At 36.5% G+C, this 20,536-nt stretch overlaps 1 protein-coding gene and 1 long non-coding RNA gene across 7 annotated transcripts in view; both read left to right on the forward strand.

The window, feature by feature from the left end:
• The window catches only part of dnc (phosphodiesterase dunce), a 142,802-nt gene that overhangs the window by 53,871 nt on the left and 68,395 nt on the right, over positions 1–20,536 (forward strand). For 4 of the 6 annotated variants that reach the window (XM_070997849.1, XM_070997850.1, XM_070997851.1 and 1 more), the window contains exon 1: positions 2,479–3,671. The exons of 1 other annotated variant lie outside the window; for it this stretch is intronic. In XM_070997849.1, the coding sequence (XP_070853950.1) occupies positions 2,524–3,671 (1,148 nt within the window). In that variant the 5' untranslated portion in view covers positions 2,479–2,523. Of the gene's footprint in view, positions 1–2,478; positions 3,672–19,133; positions 19,791–20,536 lie in introns of those variants that run through there. One more of the 6 variants, XM_065867627.2, reaches the window with a different exon arrangement.
• Positions 16,921–18,906, forward strand: LOC118878158 (uncharacterized). Its single transcript, XR_011604811.1, has 2 exons — positions 16,921–18,192; positions 18,511–18,906. It is a non-coding gene; the product is annotated as an uncharacterized lncRNA (long non-coding RNA).

Raw genomic sequence — 20,536 nt, forward strand, 5'->3', positions numbered from 1 at the left:
GAAAAAAAGACGATCACCCCCTTACAAAAAATGCAAAAATGGGTCAAAAATTAAATTTTACTTAAAATGATCGGGATCGTTAGCATATTTAGCAAGCTGTTCAAAACAGTCGGTCTTTTAGCTGTACGCCTTGATTTGGCCAAACTGCGATTGAAAAACTGGAAAGAAAAATCGGTTTTTTGGCGAGAATTTGAATATAGTATTTTTGACGTTGACATAATATTTTTATGCAACTCAAAGCACTCACAAGAATTGCAAACCCTATTTAAAGTGAGAATGTCATTATTTGACAATAATTAAATATAAAAGATATCACTTTTCGTTTATTTTTAAAAACAAATATTATTTTTTGTAATAAGTTTTCTCAGTGTAAATTGTTGCCATTGTCGTCCCATTTTTCAGGCAACTAAGCAAGGCAAAGGTACCCATTTGCATAAAATTGCAGTAACATCCTTGCGTCCTCCGGTGTGTGTGTGTGTGTGTGTGTGTTGCAAGCGATGTGTACGTGTGTGCGTGACTGTTGCACAAGATGTTGGTTGTTGTTGTCCTTTTTGTTGTCATGTGACAGTCATTGCAACTAAGAGAGTGCTGACCTTCAATTGTCCGACAATTTGGGTGACTTGCCGAAAAGTGAAAGGAGTTACGCAAATCGGTGACCTAATGGGGTTAAAGTTACCATTTCATTTAATTTAAGTGTAATTTATGGGAAAAAGAAAAGCCCATGCATAGGAAGTTATAGAAAATCGTAAATATTTTACCATATTTTATTTCTCAAGAATAAAATTCGGATTCCCACAATTTAATCAAGCTTAAATTAGCTAATTCAAAAATTGTATTTATGTTTTAAAGGATAAAAAGATTAAATCACCTGTTAATTTGCCTGTAATGATTTTCCTTTGACCACAAGTTTTCTTTTTAAATGCATTTCCTGTAATGAAATCAAATTGCAAGTGATTGGTTTTCTTCGGAATTATCAAAAGGAGAAAGGGAAAAGTAAAAAGGACTTCGCATAATTCTGCAGAAACATCACAGTTTTCCCCCCTTTATTCAATTTTCCTTTACTGTTTCTCTTCAATTCAAATCGTAGAAAAGTCCAAACAGAAAGAGGAAAATGAAAAAGCCGGAAAAGAAAGGGAAAACAAAGTCGCGGCTGCAGTCAAAGTCTTTTCATTTAATTAAGTGCACTGTCTGAAGGATTTAATGAGCCACCGAAATTAATAGTGTGATTATGGTGTCGTAAAAGATGCAAGATTAAATTATGAACCTGATAAACCGACGGTTTTATTTCAAACGACAGCTTTACTGCATACTTTTGGGTAGATTTTTAAATGATTTTGAACCACTTCTAATACTTCAGAGTATGTAAAAAAATTGTTTAAAAAGCATTAAACACTTTTTAAATGCTTTGAAAGCATAACTCCTAGTAGTTGTTTATAGGTAGCAGCTTACCATATTTTTTTTGGGGTTTTCTGCAAAGCGCACTGGCAACTGGGAGCTTAACAGGGACTGACTGACAGACAAGGGCGGCGAAATTGGCAAGGGGGGCTGCCCAGAGTCACGGTCACGGTTCACAGGTTAATTATGCAGCTTGTTAAGGCACACCAGCGAAAAAAGCCACGCTCCAAAAAGAGCAGAAAAACAACGTACGGACTAACAAAAAAAAAAAAAAAAAAAAACAAAAATGTTCCCGCAAAAAAAAGAGGGAAGATGAAAACAAGAAAATCTCGCCAAAGGCAAAAAGGGGGTGGAAAATTGTGGAGGTGGCGAAAAACGGGGGCACTACATGTTGCGTTCGAGTTCGAAGCAAACTTTTACCATTTGGGGAACGCTTCACGAACTTTGTTAATGAGGTTTAACGAAATGATTTTATATAGATATGTTCTAGCATGGGTAAAAAAATCGGTTTCAAGCTAATGACATTTTATTAATGGGGGTGCTAAAAAATCACTTGAGCTTTGAAGTCACTTTTGAATGCCATTTAAGGTGTCTAGAAGTATGCAACAATATATTTTAGCTAGGATATACCATGAGTTCATTCAGAAAGCTGATTATACTTTATTCACTGCATACTTTTGGACACCTATATTAATAGCTATTGTATTTTTTTTTAAGCTTTGTAAATTTTAATACAATTTCTGATGTGAAAAGAAGTTAAGTTTCCTAATTAAAACTCTCAGCGGTTTTGGCTTTGTGTTTTATAATAATTCTATACACTAAGTTCTGGAAAACAGTTTATTAAAGTCCTTTAGCTTTGTTTTAGAAGTAAATTCTGCGCTCTAATTAAAAATCGTGGTTACTTTGGCTTTGTTTTAATGTTTTGGTTGGTGGATTTTCGTGCTCCCTTACACTTGTGCCATTCAATTAACCCAACTTTAACCCATGACCCCCCCCCTAGTCCCAAAAAAGTATGCAATCCATTGAGGCAAGAGTGAGCGTTTTTTGTCACTCGTGCAGTGAAATTAAAAGCATAAATTCTGTTCCCTAGCAACGTGTGCGAAAAAAAAGCAAATATAAAAGTAAACCATGTCCCAGGAGAGTAATGGTGGTGCAGTTGGAGGAAAGGGCGGAGGAGGAGCATCAGCACCACCGCAATATATAATAACCACGCCCAGTGAGGTGGATCCGGATGAAGTGCGCTCCATGGGCGATTCAGAGCTGGGATCCCCCGAGAAACAGCAGCAGCAGCAAGTGCAGGTGCAGCAGGTGCAGAGCCAGAAGTTCTCCAGCTCCTCGAGCAGCACTCGCTCCTTTTCGATGAGCAGCAGTGCCAGTGGTCTGCAAGAAAAACAACAGATCCAGCAGCTCCAGCAACAGCAGCAGTCCCAGCAATCCCAGAAGATCATATCGAGTTCCACGCGTAGCCAGAGTCTGCAGTCCAGCACGATTGTGGGCGAGGCCACCACCATTTCGAGTGGTGCCACCCAAATGCTGACCGCCGCCCAGGCGGCCACCTTGGCCCAGCAACTGAAGGCCCAGAGTTCCACCTCGATTATAACTAGCAGTGAGCAGAGAACCAGCACGAGCAGCAGTAGCACTCGATTTATGGCCACTGGTTCTGGTAATCTTAATCCAGGTGGCAACACCACTCAGACAGGTGGCAACGCCAACAACTCCAGCAATTCTACCGGCAGCAAGACTCGTTTTCAGAGCTTTCTTCAGCAGCCTGAAGGAGGAGCACATGGCTTTTTGACCGCCCACCAGAAGCATGTGAGGCAATTTGTACGCTCCACATCGGCCCACTCGGAGGCGGCAGCCGGAGTGGGCGGGGCACGGCCGGAAAAGTGCATCCGGAGTGCGTCCACGCAGATCGATGATGCGGTCAGTGTGGCCGGAGTGGGTGAATCCTCGTCGAGCAGCCTGGTGGACAGCTCGGCCACCGGGGGATCCATGCAGCTCTCGATGAGCAAGCTGGGCCTGCAGCAGTCCTCCTCCATTCTGATCTCCAAGTCCGCCGAGACCATCGAGATGAAGAGCAGCTCCTCGTCGGCGGGCATGCGCACCCAGTTGACCCTGAGCGGGGGATTCCTGGCCCCGCCGGGCAACCGGAAGATCACCATCTTGAGTCCCATCCATGCTCCGCCAGGCCTGCATGACATGCTCAAGCGGGCCCAGGGACGGTCGCCCCTCTCGCCCAGGATCAGCTTCCCCGGCAGCGATTCGGACCTCTTTGGGTGAGTCCCCCTGATCTCAGGATCAAATAATTCCTCCGAAATACCATTTAATCCATTTTGTTAGTTAAAAATATTTAGCTAAACACATAAAAGTATGACTGCAATTTTGGGGTATATTTAATTTAATATCCCGGGATTCATTGTGTGAAAAAGACTTCTCTGAATTTAAAATATGTATGTCAATATTAACGCTCTTTTTACTAATTAGCCATAATTGAAAAGAAAATACTATTAAATCACGAGGTGCTACACAAATCACTAGGTTTTTGAAATTATTTTTAAATTTAATTTTTAGGTGTCTAAAAGTACGCAACAACATTTTTTGGAACTCAAAAGTACAGTTAATTCATACTAGGTTTTTTCGTTGCATACTTTTGGACACTTAAAAATTACATTTTAAAGTCTCATAAAAAACCTTGTCAATTGTGTGGCACCCTAAGATTATTATAAATATGTAATTTACATGTCTTTTATTTGATACCTTAAATACATTTAAACGATTTTGGCTGAAGTCTGAAGCCAGACTTGTGCTTATGAAGTACCAATAAAAACGATGATTTTTGATATTTAAAATAATAACTAAAAAATAAATGAAATAATAACTCTAAAATTAATTAATTCATTTGGATAAATACCTTTTGTTTAATAAATATTAAAGTAAACAAAAATGTTTACATTTACATCTTGTTGAGCATGAAAATGAACTTGCCAAGATAGTATGCAAATACAATTTAAATTAATTAAATTTGGATTTAAATTGAAATTCCGCATTCTTGAGATTTTAAAGCCAACCCATAACTCTTAGTTCTTATTATTAAAACACAATAGAATTCAGTTTCCCCAAACAAAATGTAATGAATTAAATTTATCTGAAATGGCGCCAGGTCGTCCTACAAATTCTGCGTAAAACCCCTTCTTAATTTGTCCATTGTGATGGCGATGGCTCGAACTGTGAGTGCCAGGGGGCTGTGCGACCCCTAACCCCCAACCCCAACCGTGACCCCTTGTTTTTAGCCAACCCCCAAACCACCCTGTTAATGAACTTGCTTATATCCTTGCTTGTCCGTGTCCTGGACCCTGATGGCACATTGAACTCGCTGCTAATTGTTGACTTGTTGTTGCAAATTGTCTGGGGGCGAGGTTTTAAGGGGGTTTTGGCTGGCGAAGTGGGCTAAATGGGTGGGTGGGCCTTCCATCAGTCCGAGAATGTCACAAGAAAAGCCTCCCTCCCCCCAAAAACTTTGTCAAAATGCCAAAATTGTTTGTCATAGTCGTATAATTAAATTTAAATGTTTTTAATGTTTTTTTTCCCAGTCCCCTGTCTCTTTCTCTCTTTCTGGCAGCGACAGCAGTCTTATATATATATAAATATATATATATATTAATAACACAGCAGGCACAGAAAAATAAAAAAGATATAATGCGAAAATAAAGAGAATAATTTTAATGAACCCCCAGAAAGGAGCGAAGAATGTGGCGGGGTAATTGAAGCTGCCAGTCCATGAAATTTAAAGCACAAAGGAAATCGGGAATGGGAAACTTAAACAATTATTGGAATTACGTCCATTAAATGTATTTAAATATAATTGCAGGCAAGCAGAGGGAATGTAATGCAAATACGGCCATGAAAAAATGTGTGTGTATTTGGAAAATAAATCGGTGGGAAACATTAAACGCGCTAATGGCTAAACACAAAAAATAACTCAGGCGGAAGGAAAGTAAACTGAGGCAACGCACGGGGATTAACCAGTTGACAGTTGTTGCTCAATATTTGCATATTTATTTTTGAAACGCAAACAAATTTCAAGCTAAATTGTCAGAGAGTTTGAGGGGGGGGTAATTTTTTGTAGGTGTTCTATATTAATTTAAAGTCACAAAAAATACAGAATGTGACAAAAACACTTGTCAATTGGTAATCAAATTGGAAAGTATATTTTTAATTTAACCCTAGAATACAAGTAGAAATATTCTCAGTTTTAAAATTACTTAAAATTGTAAATAACAATAAATAAGTAAGAAAACAAATTTTTATATAAAACCAAAATACAAATTATATTTTGAATCAAAAAAAAAATATTTTTTAATAAATTAAATATGTAATACAGACTAAAATATTTAAAATTTAAAAAATACTAGAAATTTCAATTACAAGTTTGAAATTTGTTTTGTTAAACACCCCTAAATAAATCAATTTCTTGAAAAATTCAAAAAATATCCCTAACAAATTCCCTAACATGCATAAACATGTGCCTTTCTAATTTACTTTCACAAAACCAGCTGGAATCTTAAGTATCAAGTTATTTACGCTGTCCTCCCAAGCCAGTGAGTAAAATCTAATAAATCGTTTGGAAAACAGGGACGAGCCTGCCATTCTGCTGTGGCTTTCTTATCAGTGGGTCCACCACTTTAGTCATAACATTAATTCCCAAATCAAAAATTCCCCTAGGAATTAACCAAAAAGGGAAGTTTCATAGTGGAGGGGCCAAGAGGAATTTTGTGGAGGGGCCTTCAAAATCCGGACAGGCCGCAACATTTGCATAGCTTTGGCCACAAGGCAGGGATCCTCCACCCCTGACCCCTGACCCCTGACCCCTCTCATAAATCTGGGGGAGAGCTCAAGGCTCAACTTTCTCTCTGTATGCGTGACTTATGTTTACAGTTTATTTATTATTAAAAACACACAGACAAATGGTCCGAGGAGAAATGTTTATTATTGTTGCTGTTTGCCCCAGTCAAACAGGCTAAAAAATAAAAAAAAATAAAATAACACGCAGAAGAAAGGAAAACAACACAGCAGAAAATGTATACATTTCCCCGGGATTTCGGAGGTGGGCAGGACGACGAGTCCTGGGGGTCCTCCTCATTTATATGCCATGTCAAAGTCGGCGGTTTTCCCGGCAATGAATTGAAAATTTCGACGCCCCAAGCCGGCGAGCTAATGTCTATATAAATTATACTCCAATCTTTAAGCTATCAGGGGATCGACTCGGTGACGCAGCCCGCATTTTTATCAACTTAAAAAAAAGAAAGAGGTATTCCCTCAATAAAATGCGGCGATTTCGGTTTGCCATCGGGTTTGTCAAAGGTTAAAAGACATTGGGGAATTGTTAACAGCAAAAAGAAGTTGTGAAGTAGAAAATCTAAGTGGGCCTAAGGTATTTCACGAAGTTTCAACAAGAAACAGGGTTGACCAAAAATCGATAGTGGTCCCAATCGATAGTTTTATCTATCTATATTGACCAAATTGATCGATAAAATAGAAAATCTAAGAAAACAAACCACAAATCACAAAAGCAAAAATAAATTTACCAAAAATCTTTTTATATTCCACAAAAATACCAAAAATGCAATATTCAATTATTTTGCTGATCAAAACTATCAATATATGGATCGAAAACATCAATGTTTCCTATATTTTAAAACCATCGATAGTATCGAACGTGAAATCGATTTTTTACCAACCCCAATTAGGAATATACGCTAGCCCTTGTTTTTCATTACGTTACGATGGCCTTTAGGCGATTTAACGTTGTAAATCAAAATCTTGTTTAATGGCTGGGTGAAATCTCCCATTAATACATATACTAAGCACTTTGCCAATAACTTTTGGGTCATGTTTCCTTGGAGCAGGCCTCAAAATTGTTTTGGATTTCTGTCAATCAATCAGCCCAGGAAATTGTTAATTAAACTGTTCAACCTTTAACTCTTGTCGGTCAGGCCTGTGCTTAACCCAGCAGTTAACCCATTAAGCAAAGCATTTGGCTACACAGGAAAAAAATTTAAATAGGAAAACGGATTTTAGAAATCTGTTTGTTAAGAAGGATATAAATATTTTAAAATATAAAAAAGTACTTATTCATTTATGAATTTTCAAAGTTGTAAAATACTAATACCCTGGACTTCAGGACCTCAAAAATACTTTTCCATATGTGTATTCTGAGGTAATTTATAAAATACTGCTTTTTAGTAATTTTCCTGCGTGTACTGGTCACTTGACAGTCGTTTCCTCAAGGGACTTTAAAACTTTTCGCTTTTTTGAAAGTGAGTAAGATGCTGGCAGTCGATTTTCCTTACCCGCGGGACCAAAGTCTGGGCCAAAAGTGGTTAAAATGGACTTAGCGGGTTAAGAGATGGGCCGTGTTCGCATACCAAAACGTGCCGTTGTTTGCATATTGTATTTGAGAACTCTTCGTCCCCCCCCCCCTCCACAGCATACAGCATTTTGCGTCGAGTGTTGCATACTTTAAGGCGCTAATGAAGGTATATTTGCGCAACTAAAGAGGTGAAAACTGGGCGGCTGAATCTTCGTTATTATCAGGATACTTGCGAAGGTCTGAAATCCTCCGCACGCACCTCATTAATTAAGTTTAGTTCTGATATTCTATACTTCACATTGGTGAGGCCTTTAATTCGGTGCACATGTTTAGTGGAAACTAAACTTAGTCATAAGTTTAAGCTTTTCAATTACTTAACAGGTTTGAAAGGGCTTAACTGCATTAAGTTTTATTAATCTTTGTAAAGTGGTATTTAAAAACAAACCTATAAAATCTATTACGTTATTAATGGTACTTTCTAAAAGTTTTTTGAATGGGCTTTAAGTCTATTTTGTTGTGCAATCTTGTTTTTGCAATTTTTTTTTAGTTCTTTTTGGCTAACTGCTTTAATTAGCAGTTGGTTGTGTGTAATTTTCTTTGACAAAATTGAGTGCTCTAGAATTTTACGCCCCTTAGAAAATTAAGCGAGAAATATCCGAAAAATGGAGGAGTAAAAACAGGGGGTCATATTAAAGGGGCCTGCCACGGAAACATATTAACGCTAATTAGGAGGCATTAAATCAACTATAAATAACGCTCCCTTTCCCCATTTGTTCCCCCGTTAATTTATGGCCGAACTTTGGCACATTGTGATGTTCCAATTTAAGCAATGCTAATAAAATGCAAATGAAAATCGAGCTGAGCTATTTATTAGCAGACATAATGTAGCGGAAAGTCAATACCCAGCTATTTACATTTTTTAGACTTCTGCCGCTTTTAATGCTGACATTACGAATATTACGCATACGACACGTGTGACATTTGCAAGACCATCTTGTAGAAAGGGGAATGGGAGGCCATCTCGGATGGCCATTTGAAGTATATCCCTAAGATAAAGGCAATCTGAGATGGGGAAAATGCCGGGGAAAAACGAAAAAGAGAGGCAGACACAAAAGGTGAGCCAGGATGAGAAGGAATGATAATAAAAACAAAACCATTAAACAGAAAGGGACAAAACAAAAGAGTTGTGGAATTTAATATATCTGACTACAAGGGAAAGCAGAGGCAAAGAAAAGGCCAATTGAAATTGGGGGAAACTCAATGCAATATAATCGGCAAGAGCTGGAAAGTTTTGCAGCTATTTCCTGTTGCAGAGTTCACAGTAATTGCTAAAAATTTACCTAAATTCATGTTAAAGATGTAAAACTCTGTAAATTTCAGTTTAAGTTTACTAAATTGGCCGAGGACAATTGTTGTATTCTGTAAAATTAAGCTTAAATATATTTTTTGGACTTAAAACATATTACTAATAATGGTCCTAAATTAAATACGACCATAGTTCATAAACAAATCCTCTTAAGTTCTTAATTTTTTGAAAGCTTTATTAATGCTAAAATGATTTTTTCTTTATAATTTATAATTCATAAAAAAATGTTTTGTAGCTCGTATTTTTTAAAGCCTTTTCGTTAAGATAATAATTAAGTCAGTTTTTTTTTGCTTATCTCAATTTTTCACTCAAAGTCTTGCTATTTCTTGGAGATTTAATATTTGTTATGTACAAATTCCATCATTAATAATGGTCTTAACCAAATAACATCTTGTATACTTATAATTTAATAACAAAACTTTGTAGTTCTTATTTTTTTGAAAGAATTTTTTTTTTGATGCAATAATCAAGGCAGTTTTTTTTGTTTGCTTTCATTTTTTCGCTTTAAACTTTTCTGTTTTCTGCGAAAAAAAATGTGGATGGCCCAGGGGAATGGATTTGGGATTTGACTATTTTTTCCGCAGCAAGCCGGTGACTTTTTAGTTTTTCCCTTTATCTTTTGAGCTACTCAACAGCTGAGCTTTAAAACCCCTGATGCACTTTTTCCGAAAGCTAAAAGGAATTTAAGAAAAAAAGGAAAAAGGAAAATACTTGAGGAACTAGAGAAAAATAACTTTAGCGACCAGCTCCTCTCAAAAATTTGATAAGAAAGCTTTAAGGGAGAAAATTCGTATCAAAAATGGCAAGGAATTAGGAAAAGTTACAACCTAAAATATGAACCTAAAAATCTATACAAATTCATTTTAAGATCATAAGAACATTAAATTCCAAGAAAGCTCACTAGCAGGGCAGCAAACCCAAAGCTTCGGCAAATGGAACAGCACTTTGCGCAGAGCTTTTCACCACACTTGACTTTTCTAAAAAAAAGCTAAACAAAGGAGTAAGCTTTTAAAGCTCACGAGTGGAAAACTAACTCAATGCCAATTTTGTTGATTAGGGTCAGGATTTGAAAACTTTGGAAAAGCATAATGAATATGAAATAAAATATTTTCTGTGTTGGGAATTAAAATATTCACAATTTGTAATAGAAATACACTTTTTCACGGACATAAGCTTAAGGATTCTCAGGATTTTGTTAGGATTCATTTAATTAATTAAATAATTTGATTTTAAAATTCATTAATATCGAGTTTTAAAACTAAATTAAAAATAAGAAATGTATCCAAATTGTTTAATAATCTATTATACACATATAAGTATAAGTATTAGTACGTACTTAAAACTTTCTTTCACATTACTAATTACTTGTTTTATCTCCTTCTCTTTATAGGTAAGTCGATTATGTGATTTTGCTACCGTTTTAAAACAATAAAGTGACTTTGGTAAGCTCGATTGCTTCTTAATTTTCGGTCAAATTTAATTTTTTCAAACTTTAAGTGCTTGCCAAAAAAAGCTTATGGCTTTATGGGAGCGCTTATTGCGTATACGCAGCGTGCAACTGGTTGGTGGGCGTGTCGGTCCGCCCTCTTTTCAACCGCTGCCCCCTGACCCCTTTACCATGTCGTTTTAACAATTTGACACCCAGGAGAAAAAACAATCAGCAACACGTTGAACCTTGGCATTTTCGCTCGGCGTTTTTATGATTAACTTTTCGGTATGTGCAGTGGCTAGACAACAGAACTGAGCCGATGCACTGAAAAGAAAACCTGTGCAGAATATTCGTACTTTAAGAGCAGACCATATTTATGGGGTGAGATATTAGGGAAAAGTATGAGGCTTAAAGTAATCATGATTCTTGGAAATTATATGATTATAATATGAATATTATATTAAAATGTTAGTAATATGATACTTTGTTATAATATGAATATATAATGATTACTATATTATTGTCATATGGCTGTAATATGAATATGATAATATTAGGATATGGTTATAACATGACTGTTATATGGTTGTGATTTGATTATTATGTGATTATATTCCGCATATGATTACCATATGACTATATGAATACCATATGACTAAATGATTACCATATGACTATATGTATACCACATGACTATATGAATACCATATGACTATATGAATACCATATGACCAAATGATTACCATATGACTATATGAATACCAGTTGACTATTTGACTACCATATGATTATATGATTACCTTATGATTATTATAAGATACATTAAAAAGATAATGGATATTATATGACTATGATGTGATTATGATATGAATATAAGGTGAATATCATATTATTATTATATGTTTTTGATATGATTGTGATTCTATTATGTTATAGTTATGATAAGATTGTGCTATGATTATGGTGTGATTATTATATAACTATAATCTGCAAATGAGTACAATATATCTTTCATATGATTACCATATGATTACCTTATGATACTGCATACTTTGGTATTATGAAGTGATCCAAAAATGGTTGCACTATTTTTTTTTATGTTTCTTGGGGAACCGTGGGCGGTGCATTTCGCCGGGGGGCGTGGCAGACCGCCAACCTGGCGCTGTTGCAAGTGCAACTGTAACTGCAGCAGGCAACTGAATTGCGAAATGAGAAATGAGAGACGCATGCAATTTGTTTGTCCGCCGGCCACGCCCACCGCTCAACAGCCGCCCCAACCGCCCGCTGGCAGTGCCGTTAGCTGTGCGTCAAAGGGGGCGGTGTGGGCGTGGGCGTGGCACTTGGTTTGGGGTACACACGCTCAGCGGGCGGGGAAAAATCTCAAACGAAACCGGAGCTCAAAGAGCAGGAAATTGAAAAATATTAAGGACGAGCAAAATCGGCGAAGAAAATAATGAAAAATGTTTTCTGTTGCAAACTACTCTCAGCTTGGATACTATTTTCTTTTTTACCAGTAAGCCCCATAAAATTCTCTGCAACCAGTAACCACATATTAACGTTTAACGCCAGGATAAACACAAAAACTTGAACTGTCATATTCCAAGAAATACTTATTACCATAAGTTGAATATTTCCAGGAAATAAAAAACAACTTTAAATAATAATCTTCTTGGTATAAAAATATCATTGTTGATATTACCATCAACGCTTCCAAAGTTTTACCGCTGTTTTCGCGTAAAGTGAATAATTTTCGGAGAAGTAAGATAATGAAAAATGTTTTCTGTTGTAAACTACTCAGCTTGGATTCAACTGGCTCTTTAAACAGCAAACCCCCTGAAATTCTATGTATGTAAATAGAAACCCTAAATGAAAATTTCATGCCAGGATAAGCACAACAACTTCTCGGAATTTCCTATTAACATGAATTGAATTTTCCTAAGAAAATAAAATAAATTTAAATAACATCTGCTTTGCTATGAGAACAGTATATTACATTTTTCCATCAACGCTTCCAGTTATTTACCAATGTTTTTGGAAAAAGTAGACACTTTTCGGAGAAAAACAATGAGAAATGATTTATATTGTTATTTTCTTCAAACAGAAAACCTCCTGAAATTGTCTGTAATCAGAAATGAATGTTTAAGGTCAGAATAGACTTAAAATCTTGAATAAAATGTTTTCGCGAAAAATAATCACCCAAACAACTCAAAGTTGGCTTTAATTCGACCAATATAAGAGTGTCGACAAAATACCTAAACAATTCAGGTAATTTTGCCCCTGAAAAACCCTCCTGAAATTCGAGTTTTCCGATTGGCGAAAATAAAACCAAACGTTTTTGTCACAAATATTTGACTCACGGCCGTCCCCGAAAAATCTCTCAAACAAACAACCGGAGGAGCACCCTCCACCGGGTGTTATACATGCCTATATATATGTACATATATCCCCAGGAACCCTGCCACGCCCCCTCAGCCCGCCCCCTTGGGTGCCATTGCCCATCCATTAGTTTCCTGTTTTTTTCTCCGCCTCTCTATTTTTTCAGCTCCTTTTTTATTGTTGTGGCTGTTTGTCAAAGCAAAAGTGGACACAGGCCGGCGGGGAAATAGATTAAGGGGGTTTACGGGCAGGAAGGAACAGGACTCCTTAAAACAGGGGGTATAAATAACAATTTTGTAAAATAAAGTTGACAAAAACTCAGGTGCAAATGAATTTATCACTGGAAACTAGGACTTTTTTGCCATGCTGTGTATTCTAATTGCTGGTATATATCTCTGCGATATGTTTCAAATATTCCTCATGGAAAATGGGATTATAAAACTATATATTACAAGGGAAATAAATAAACCAGGTGATTAGGTTCAATTCATTGAAGAAAATCAATTCCTTTAATATTTTAGACATTTATATGTGCTAAAGATAAGTCTAACATTTTTTTATGGGTTAAGCATATAGGTTTTACTATATTCGTAAGATGAAGAACCCATATAGGGAAGTTCTTTTATTACATAATTATTAATAAAGATATACAATAGTCTTCAGTTGAGATACAAAGATAAATATATTATTATAATTGGTATCTACACAGAGAAAATTATGGCGTTCTCAAATAAAGTTATTGTATACTCAATTTGAGGATGTACTGAATTTAAGTACAGCATTCGGGGAGAAAACTCATATTAAGAAATATTGGACTCATTTTAAGAAAAAAAACTTGAATTGATCTCAAAATTCTCAATTTGAGGAAATGTGCTCTTTAACTTCAAAAACTGTCAATTTGAGTGCAAATTACTTGAATAATTCTCTCTGTGTAGTGTACCTTAGTAACTCAGGAAACACCCCTCGCTGGGACAGTTAATTCCCGTTTTGAAGGATCTCCTTTCGGCTGTTTAAAGCCAAAGACCGTAGAGCCGCGATACCATCTGGTTCGGGGCGGTCATAACCATAACGCCGAAAAATGGCAAAAGGTGCTCCGTTTCCACCTGTTCTCCCGAAACAACCTCATCCACCGACTTTTCCCGACTCCTTGAGAATGTCAGCAAATTTTCATTAGAACAAGTGGCGAGCGGCATCTTTGATGGATAACTCTCGCAGGATAATTGCAATCCGAGCCCAGGGCTCATTTCAGGCCACTCTACCCCCGGCCCCAGGCCTCCTTTGTTTATTTTTATTGGGCCGAACGAAATTTGAAACTTTTAGGTGACCCCCGACCCACGACCCACGACCCCCTAGAGCTCTCAGCTCTCAGCTCTCGGTTCTCCTTTTGTTTGTGCGTGCAGCACCTTGAGGCACCTGGGGCAGCTTAAGAGCTAATAACGAAATGCCGGCACTGAGTGCAGCATAAGGTGGGCTTGGGATGGGCTGCGGTAGAGTTTCGGGGCAGGGGTCACCATCTAAGCTAGCAATCAAAGCCGACCATGCCCCATGCCCCCAAATGCCACAACAGAGAGTCGCATAATGACACTGGACCACAGAGTAGCGAGGGCTGCAAAGCGGTATCTCTATCGAAATAATCGATAGCAAAACGTGGTTGCAAGTCGATCAATAAATATGGCCTCTTATCAAATTAATCGATGCAATTAAGCTAAAGGTTTATTTCTATCGATGTAATCGATAACAAATTTTACTCGCAACTAGATCAATAGGTATGGCTTATCTTAACTATCGAAGCTTTTGTGTATGACATTACTTTAGTTTTGTTTGAGATGGCTACAAAACTATGTACAGCGACTATCCCCTATCTTAACAATCAAAGCATTTTCGCTAGAAAGTACTAAATATTAGTAGAAATGCCTATGCAACGAAATATTTCTATCGAAATAATCGATTTCAATTTTGACTTGCAAATAGATAAATAGATAATATGGCCACTTATCTGAACTATCGATGCTTATTTTGAATGGCATTACTTAATTTTGGTTGAGATGGCTATCCCTTATCTTAACAATTGAAGCATTGATACTACCGAATATTTGTAGAAATGGCCATACAAAGCCATATTTCTATCGAAATAATCGATATAAAATTTGACTTGCTAATAGATAAATAAATAATGTCACATATCTAATCCATCGACACATATTTTGCATGATATTACTTATTTTATCACAGCGCGGTTTTAAAGTAAAGCAAAGCAAATGGCGAAATCATATATTGGGAAATCGATTATAATTTTAAATATCCGTGGCAAAGTTTCTTGAAATATAAGCTACTTTTGATTGATCCAAAACCCTGTTATCGAGTGTGTTTAGTGAAGACGTCAACCACTTGAGTTCGCCGCCGAGCGCTGCAGTTGCCCCTCTGCCGGCGTCGCTGCCGCCGCGCCCATCACTTGACCCCTTAAAACGTACTATTGTTATTATTATCGTCATTAGCCTGCCAATATCCAAAATGCAATTTCAAATGCAAATTGCCAAAGAGAAAAGATGCGTAAAATGAAGTTTTCAAGTGCAGTGCGCAACAACAGCAAAAACAACAAGCATAAAGGCAGCGACGTCGGCAGAGGGTTTCCGAATTCCGAATTCCGATTCTGATAATATCAAGAGCGCGCAGCTTTCTGCGCAAAGAGAAATCCGGCAAAAATAATAGTTAGTAGTGGGAAATAAACAATAATAATGAATGGCCAAAAAGTTATGCTCCAGCGATAAGAAAGTTGAAAAGTCCGGGAGCTTTATTTTATAAACAAGTTCTGTCTGTCAGTTGGTCCAAAGTTTGGATTTACCCCCAGATAATAATGTTACTACTATTTTGCGCACTTCATTGAGTAGAAAAATCAATCTACAGTCGCATTGAACTTGAAATACCCTTAAAACTGAGTAAAAGAGTGTTTGATATCAGTTTCTTAAGGTCTGTAATGCAAAAAATAAAAATGTAGTCACATAAACTTAAAACTGTACAATAAGAACTATATTTTTTTAACAGATCCAATTGTAACGCTATGACCTGAAGTTTTCGGATTTTCTAACACCAGAAAGAAATTTTGAACTTCGTAATTTACCATTTAAACTTAGGGTTTTATTTATAGGGCTAAAATAATTTTTAAAATTTTTGGTTAATAAAATTGATATAATAAATTTATGAAATGATTTTTGCATTATCAGAGAACTGTTTTAATGAAACCAAATTCAATATTTAAATATATTAAAACAAAACTTCGTAATTTAGCATCTAACCTTGGGGTTTTGTTTATTAAGCTAAACTAATTTTAAACTATTTTAATATTATAAAAAGAGAAAATTTAGCTTATCTAAAAACCTTTTTTTCTCAATAACATAGATATGATATTTATAAAATATGTTGGCCTTATCAGGGAACTGTTTTAATGAAACCAAATGCAATATTCATATATATTATAACAGAACCTCGTAATTTAGCATCTATCCTTGGTGTTTTATTTATTAAGCTAAACGAATTTTGAAATACTCTAATATTATAAAAACCGAAAAATTCTTTTAGCTTAAGCATTATCTGAAACCATTTTTCTTAATTATATAGACATGATATTTATAAAATATTTTGACTTTATCAGGAAACTATTTGGATGAACACTTGGATGGATGATGAACACTTGAACAAAATAAATTCATTCAGTTTTTAAATACTCTAATATTATAAAAACCAAAAAATTCTTATTGCTTAAGTATTATCTGAAACTTTTTTTTTTAATTATATAGACATGATATTGATAAAATATTTTGGCTTAATCAGGAAACTATTTGGATGAACCCAAAATTGATATTCAACACTTGAACAAAATAAATTCATTTAGATTTTAAATACTCTAATATTATAAAAACCGAAAGTTTCGTTTAGCTTAGGTATTATTTGAAACCATTTTTCTTAATTATATAGACATGATATTTATAAAATATTTTGACTTTATCAGGAAACTATTTGGATAAATCCAAAATTGATATTCAACACTTGAACAAAATAAATTCATTCATTTCTTACGCGCACGCGTTCATTTTGTGCTTCTTCTTGTTGCGCTCTTTCCCTTTGTGCCGCCGCTCGCCGCGCTCACCTCTGCCGGCGTCGACGTCGCTGCCGGCGCATTTCGCCGCCGTTGCCATTTTCGCTGCTTTCTGCGGCAGTGTTGTGCGGTCGCTGCAGCGGCGCACTCTCTTCGCCTCTCTTTCGCTGGCAAAGAGAGCGGCGCGCGGCGAGAGAGCGGCTGGTTGGGGCGAAAAAGTCTATTTAAGCAGCGTTCCTGCGGATTTTGTCCCACAATAGCATCGCAGCGCCTCGCCTATCGCATATCGTGTGTGTGTGTGCGTGTGGGTGCGTGTGTGTGTGCGCGCGCGCCGCCTGAAAAATAATAATAAAACAACAACAAATAAACAAAATAGCAACAACAACCACAACAACAAACCATAATCATAATCATAATAAACAATGGATACGCGTAAAAATCGTAAATGCTAAATATTCGGTAAACAAAAAAGCATTGCCGTGTGTATTTTTTGTTCTTGTTTTACCTATTTTTTTTTTCAAGTGCCCCTCGCACGTGTGTGCAAAACAACAACACAACGCGAGCGAGCGAGAGAGAGAGAGAGGGAGAGAGAGAAGCTGTAAATTACATAAAAGAAGCAGCAGAAATAAAGATAACAGATAACAGAGTGGAATGATAAGCGGCAAAAAAAAATAAAGCGAAAAATACACCAAAAGTATTGCCAGTAATTACAACAAAAATAAATATACAACAAGTCGTTTAAAAGTTAGTGCAAAATAAACAAAACAAAAATCAAACAAAGGGCGGCATCAAAAAAAAAATAGCTAAAAAGCGTGCCAACAAAGCACAATAAAATAAAAATCACACAGAAAACCGAATGCAACCAAAAATCTTCCAAATTCGTAAAGCCAAGAAAATCGCCAAAGTCGCCGAAATTCCAAATAAACCAAAAATCCAAAACTACAATACATGATACAATAAAACCCCTCAGTGAAAATACAATAAATCAAAATACTCCATTTCAAACCAATATTACTAAATTGTTAAATAGCAAACAATAGAAACAAAGACAATAGAAGAGCCACAACTAAAACTCTAAATGTAGTTAAATATACAATAAACTATAAAAAAGTTCAGTAGACAAAACCAATTTTTGAAAACAAGAAACATAACAGTAATTGAGAGTGAGTATTGAAATAAATTAAAATAAATCCAAGTAAAAATTTAAGATTCTCAATAACTAGGTACAATTCCGAAATACTACAAGTATTAAATTAAATAGGAAAAAATTATAAAACAAAGTGTGGTACACCAATAAAGTAAAAAAAAATACAAATATTATAAATATATAATAGTCAAAAAAATTGTAATATGCAAAAATTTAAAAGAAAATTCTGTGGAACCGTACATTAGAAAACAAAAACATTGTGAAAATCTTTAATAAAATAACAATATTTTAATAGTAATGATCTTCAAACCACCGCATAAATTTTAATTTCTAGGAACAACAACAATAAACAATAAAAGATTCTAAACATAAAGTGAACCGAAACTACTGAAAATCCATTACAACTCAATTTTTATAGTAGTAACTAACTATAAAAATTATCTAAACCACCACACAAATCTTAATTTAGCAGTATAAACCTCTTCAAACTGAAATAAAAGACTAAAAAAAATATAAAAAGCTTTATATTTGTATTATTAACCAAAAAGATCCCGAAACCAACTAAACATCGAATTTCAAAAGCTAAACAAAAAACAGTGTGAAACCACACATAAAAATAAAAAAAACTACTGACTTACAAAAAATACTCTTCAATTCTCCGAAAGTTTTAGAAAAATAAAATTTTAAGATGTTCAAAAATATCAGTTTTTAAATAAGGAAAAAAAATTAATTTTCAATTTACAAACTGCAATTTCGATTAAAATATATTTTGAAACCGTAAAATCTCTTTAAAAAAATTCTCGTAAAATTCTAGAATGCCGTCGCCGCGACGTCGACGCAGCGCTCTGCCTGCGTGATTGTGTGCGTGCGCCTAGTACTCATGTGTGTGTGCGTGTGAGCTTCTGAACTGGCGGCCAAAAGTGACGACGACGCCGACGTCGTCGTTGCAGCGCGTCCAACGCCGCCGGCAGCAGCAGCAGCAACAACAACAACAACAACAACAACAGCAAACACTACAACTCCCACAACTGCAACACCCACAACTGTAACAACAACAACAACCACAACATATAGATCGCGAAATCTTCTGAAAGCCACCGCCAAAGTGAAGAAGAAGAAAAAGTGGAAGCAAATCTCGTTCGTCGACGATCAGCAGCGTTTGAAGCAAGCAGCGACGTCGGCAGAGCGCAAGCGGTCCACCAGCAGCGCCCCGCCCGCCCTCGAGAGCCACGCCCCCCCGCGACTTGGACGCTTTCTGCGCCAAAAGAGCAGCGAAACAAGCAGCGCTGCAACGTCAGCAGCGACGGCAGCAGCAGCAGCGGCGGCAGCGGCAGCGGCGGGACGTCGCAAATCATCGGCGGCATCGATCATCGCTGCGGCAGCGGGCGCTGCCGGCTTGCATACCAACAACAATAGCAGCAGCTGCGCAGCGACCGCCAGCGAGGAGCAAAACTCAAGCGGTACGCTCACGGGCAGCGGCATCGGCATCGGCGGCAGCAGCGGCTGCAGCGGTAATACTTCAACGTCGACGTGGTGCGGCAGCATCAACTTCCTGGTGTATATGGTGTGCTCGTTCTGCTGCTGCTGCTACAACTTCCGCAATTCGCCATCTAGGTGAGGGTGTGGACCTATCGATAAGTTATCGGAACAAAGAGCGATCGCTGTTCCGCAAGAAAAAATTGTTGTGACTTTCACCAACCTCTAATTGGCAATTTTCCATCTGTAATGTAGACTCCAACCCATCTCGATTTTAGTTGATTTTTGGACTATCGATAAGCTATCACAATTCCAGGGATTGCTTTATATAGATAGCGTATTGCAATTTGAACGCTTTCTTTGTTTGTTGGTATTTTGGCAGCTTTTGTATTACACACAGTAATCAATATCGATTTAAGTTAATATTGAAACTATCAAAACGTTATTGAAATTCGAGCGATTCTTGCGCAGAAAGAAAATAAATAGGTTTACTTGAATTTCCTCTATCCTATTGATTTTATTTAGTAATTTAACACCTGTCGCAGAAAACATATCGGAATTAACGATAACATAACAACAAATTGAACGATTTCTTCGATTACTGATTTTGGGAATCGATTTGTAGACATCTACCCATATCGATTTTAGATCATAAATTACATTAGCAATTTTCCATATCGGCGAGAAAGATATACTATCGATAAGTTATCGAAATTCGAGCCATTACAGCCAGAAAACGGATTCATATATTTCTGTATCTTGAATTCGTAGTTTCATTGATAATTGATAAACATTAATGAGACTGAAGTATGATCGGTACGTTATCAAAATTGGTGCGATTACTAAGGGAGATTATATTATATTTGTATCTTGAACTCGTTTTC

Source organism: Drosophila suzukii, chromosome X, assembly GCF_043229965.1.
Source record: "Drosophila suzukii chromosome X, CBGP_Dsuzu_IsoJpt1.0, whole genome shotgun sequence".
In the NCBI taxonomy this organism is placed as follows: Eukaryota; Metazoa; Arthropoda; class Insecta; order Diptera; family Drosophilidae; genus Drosophila; species Drosophila suzukii.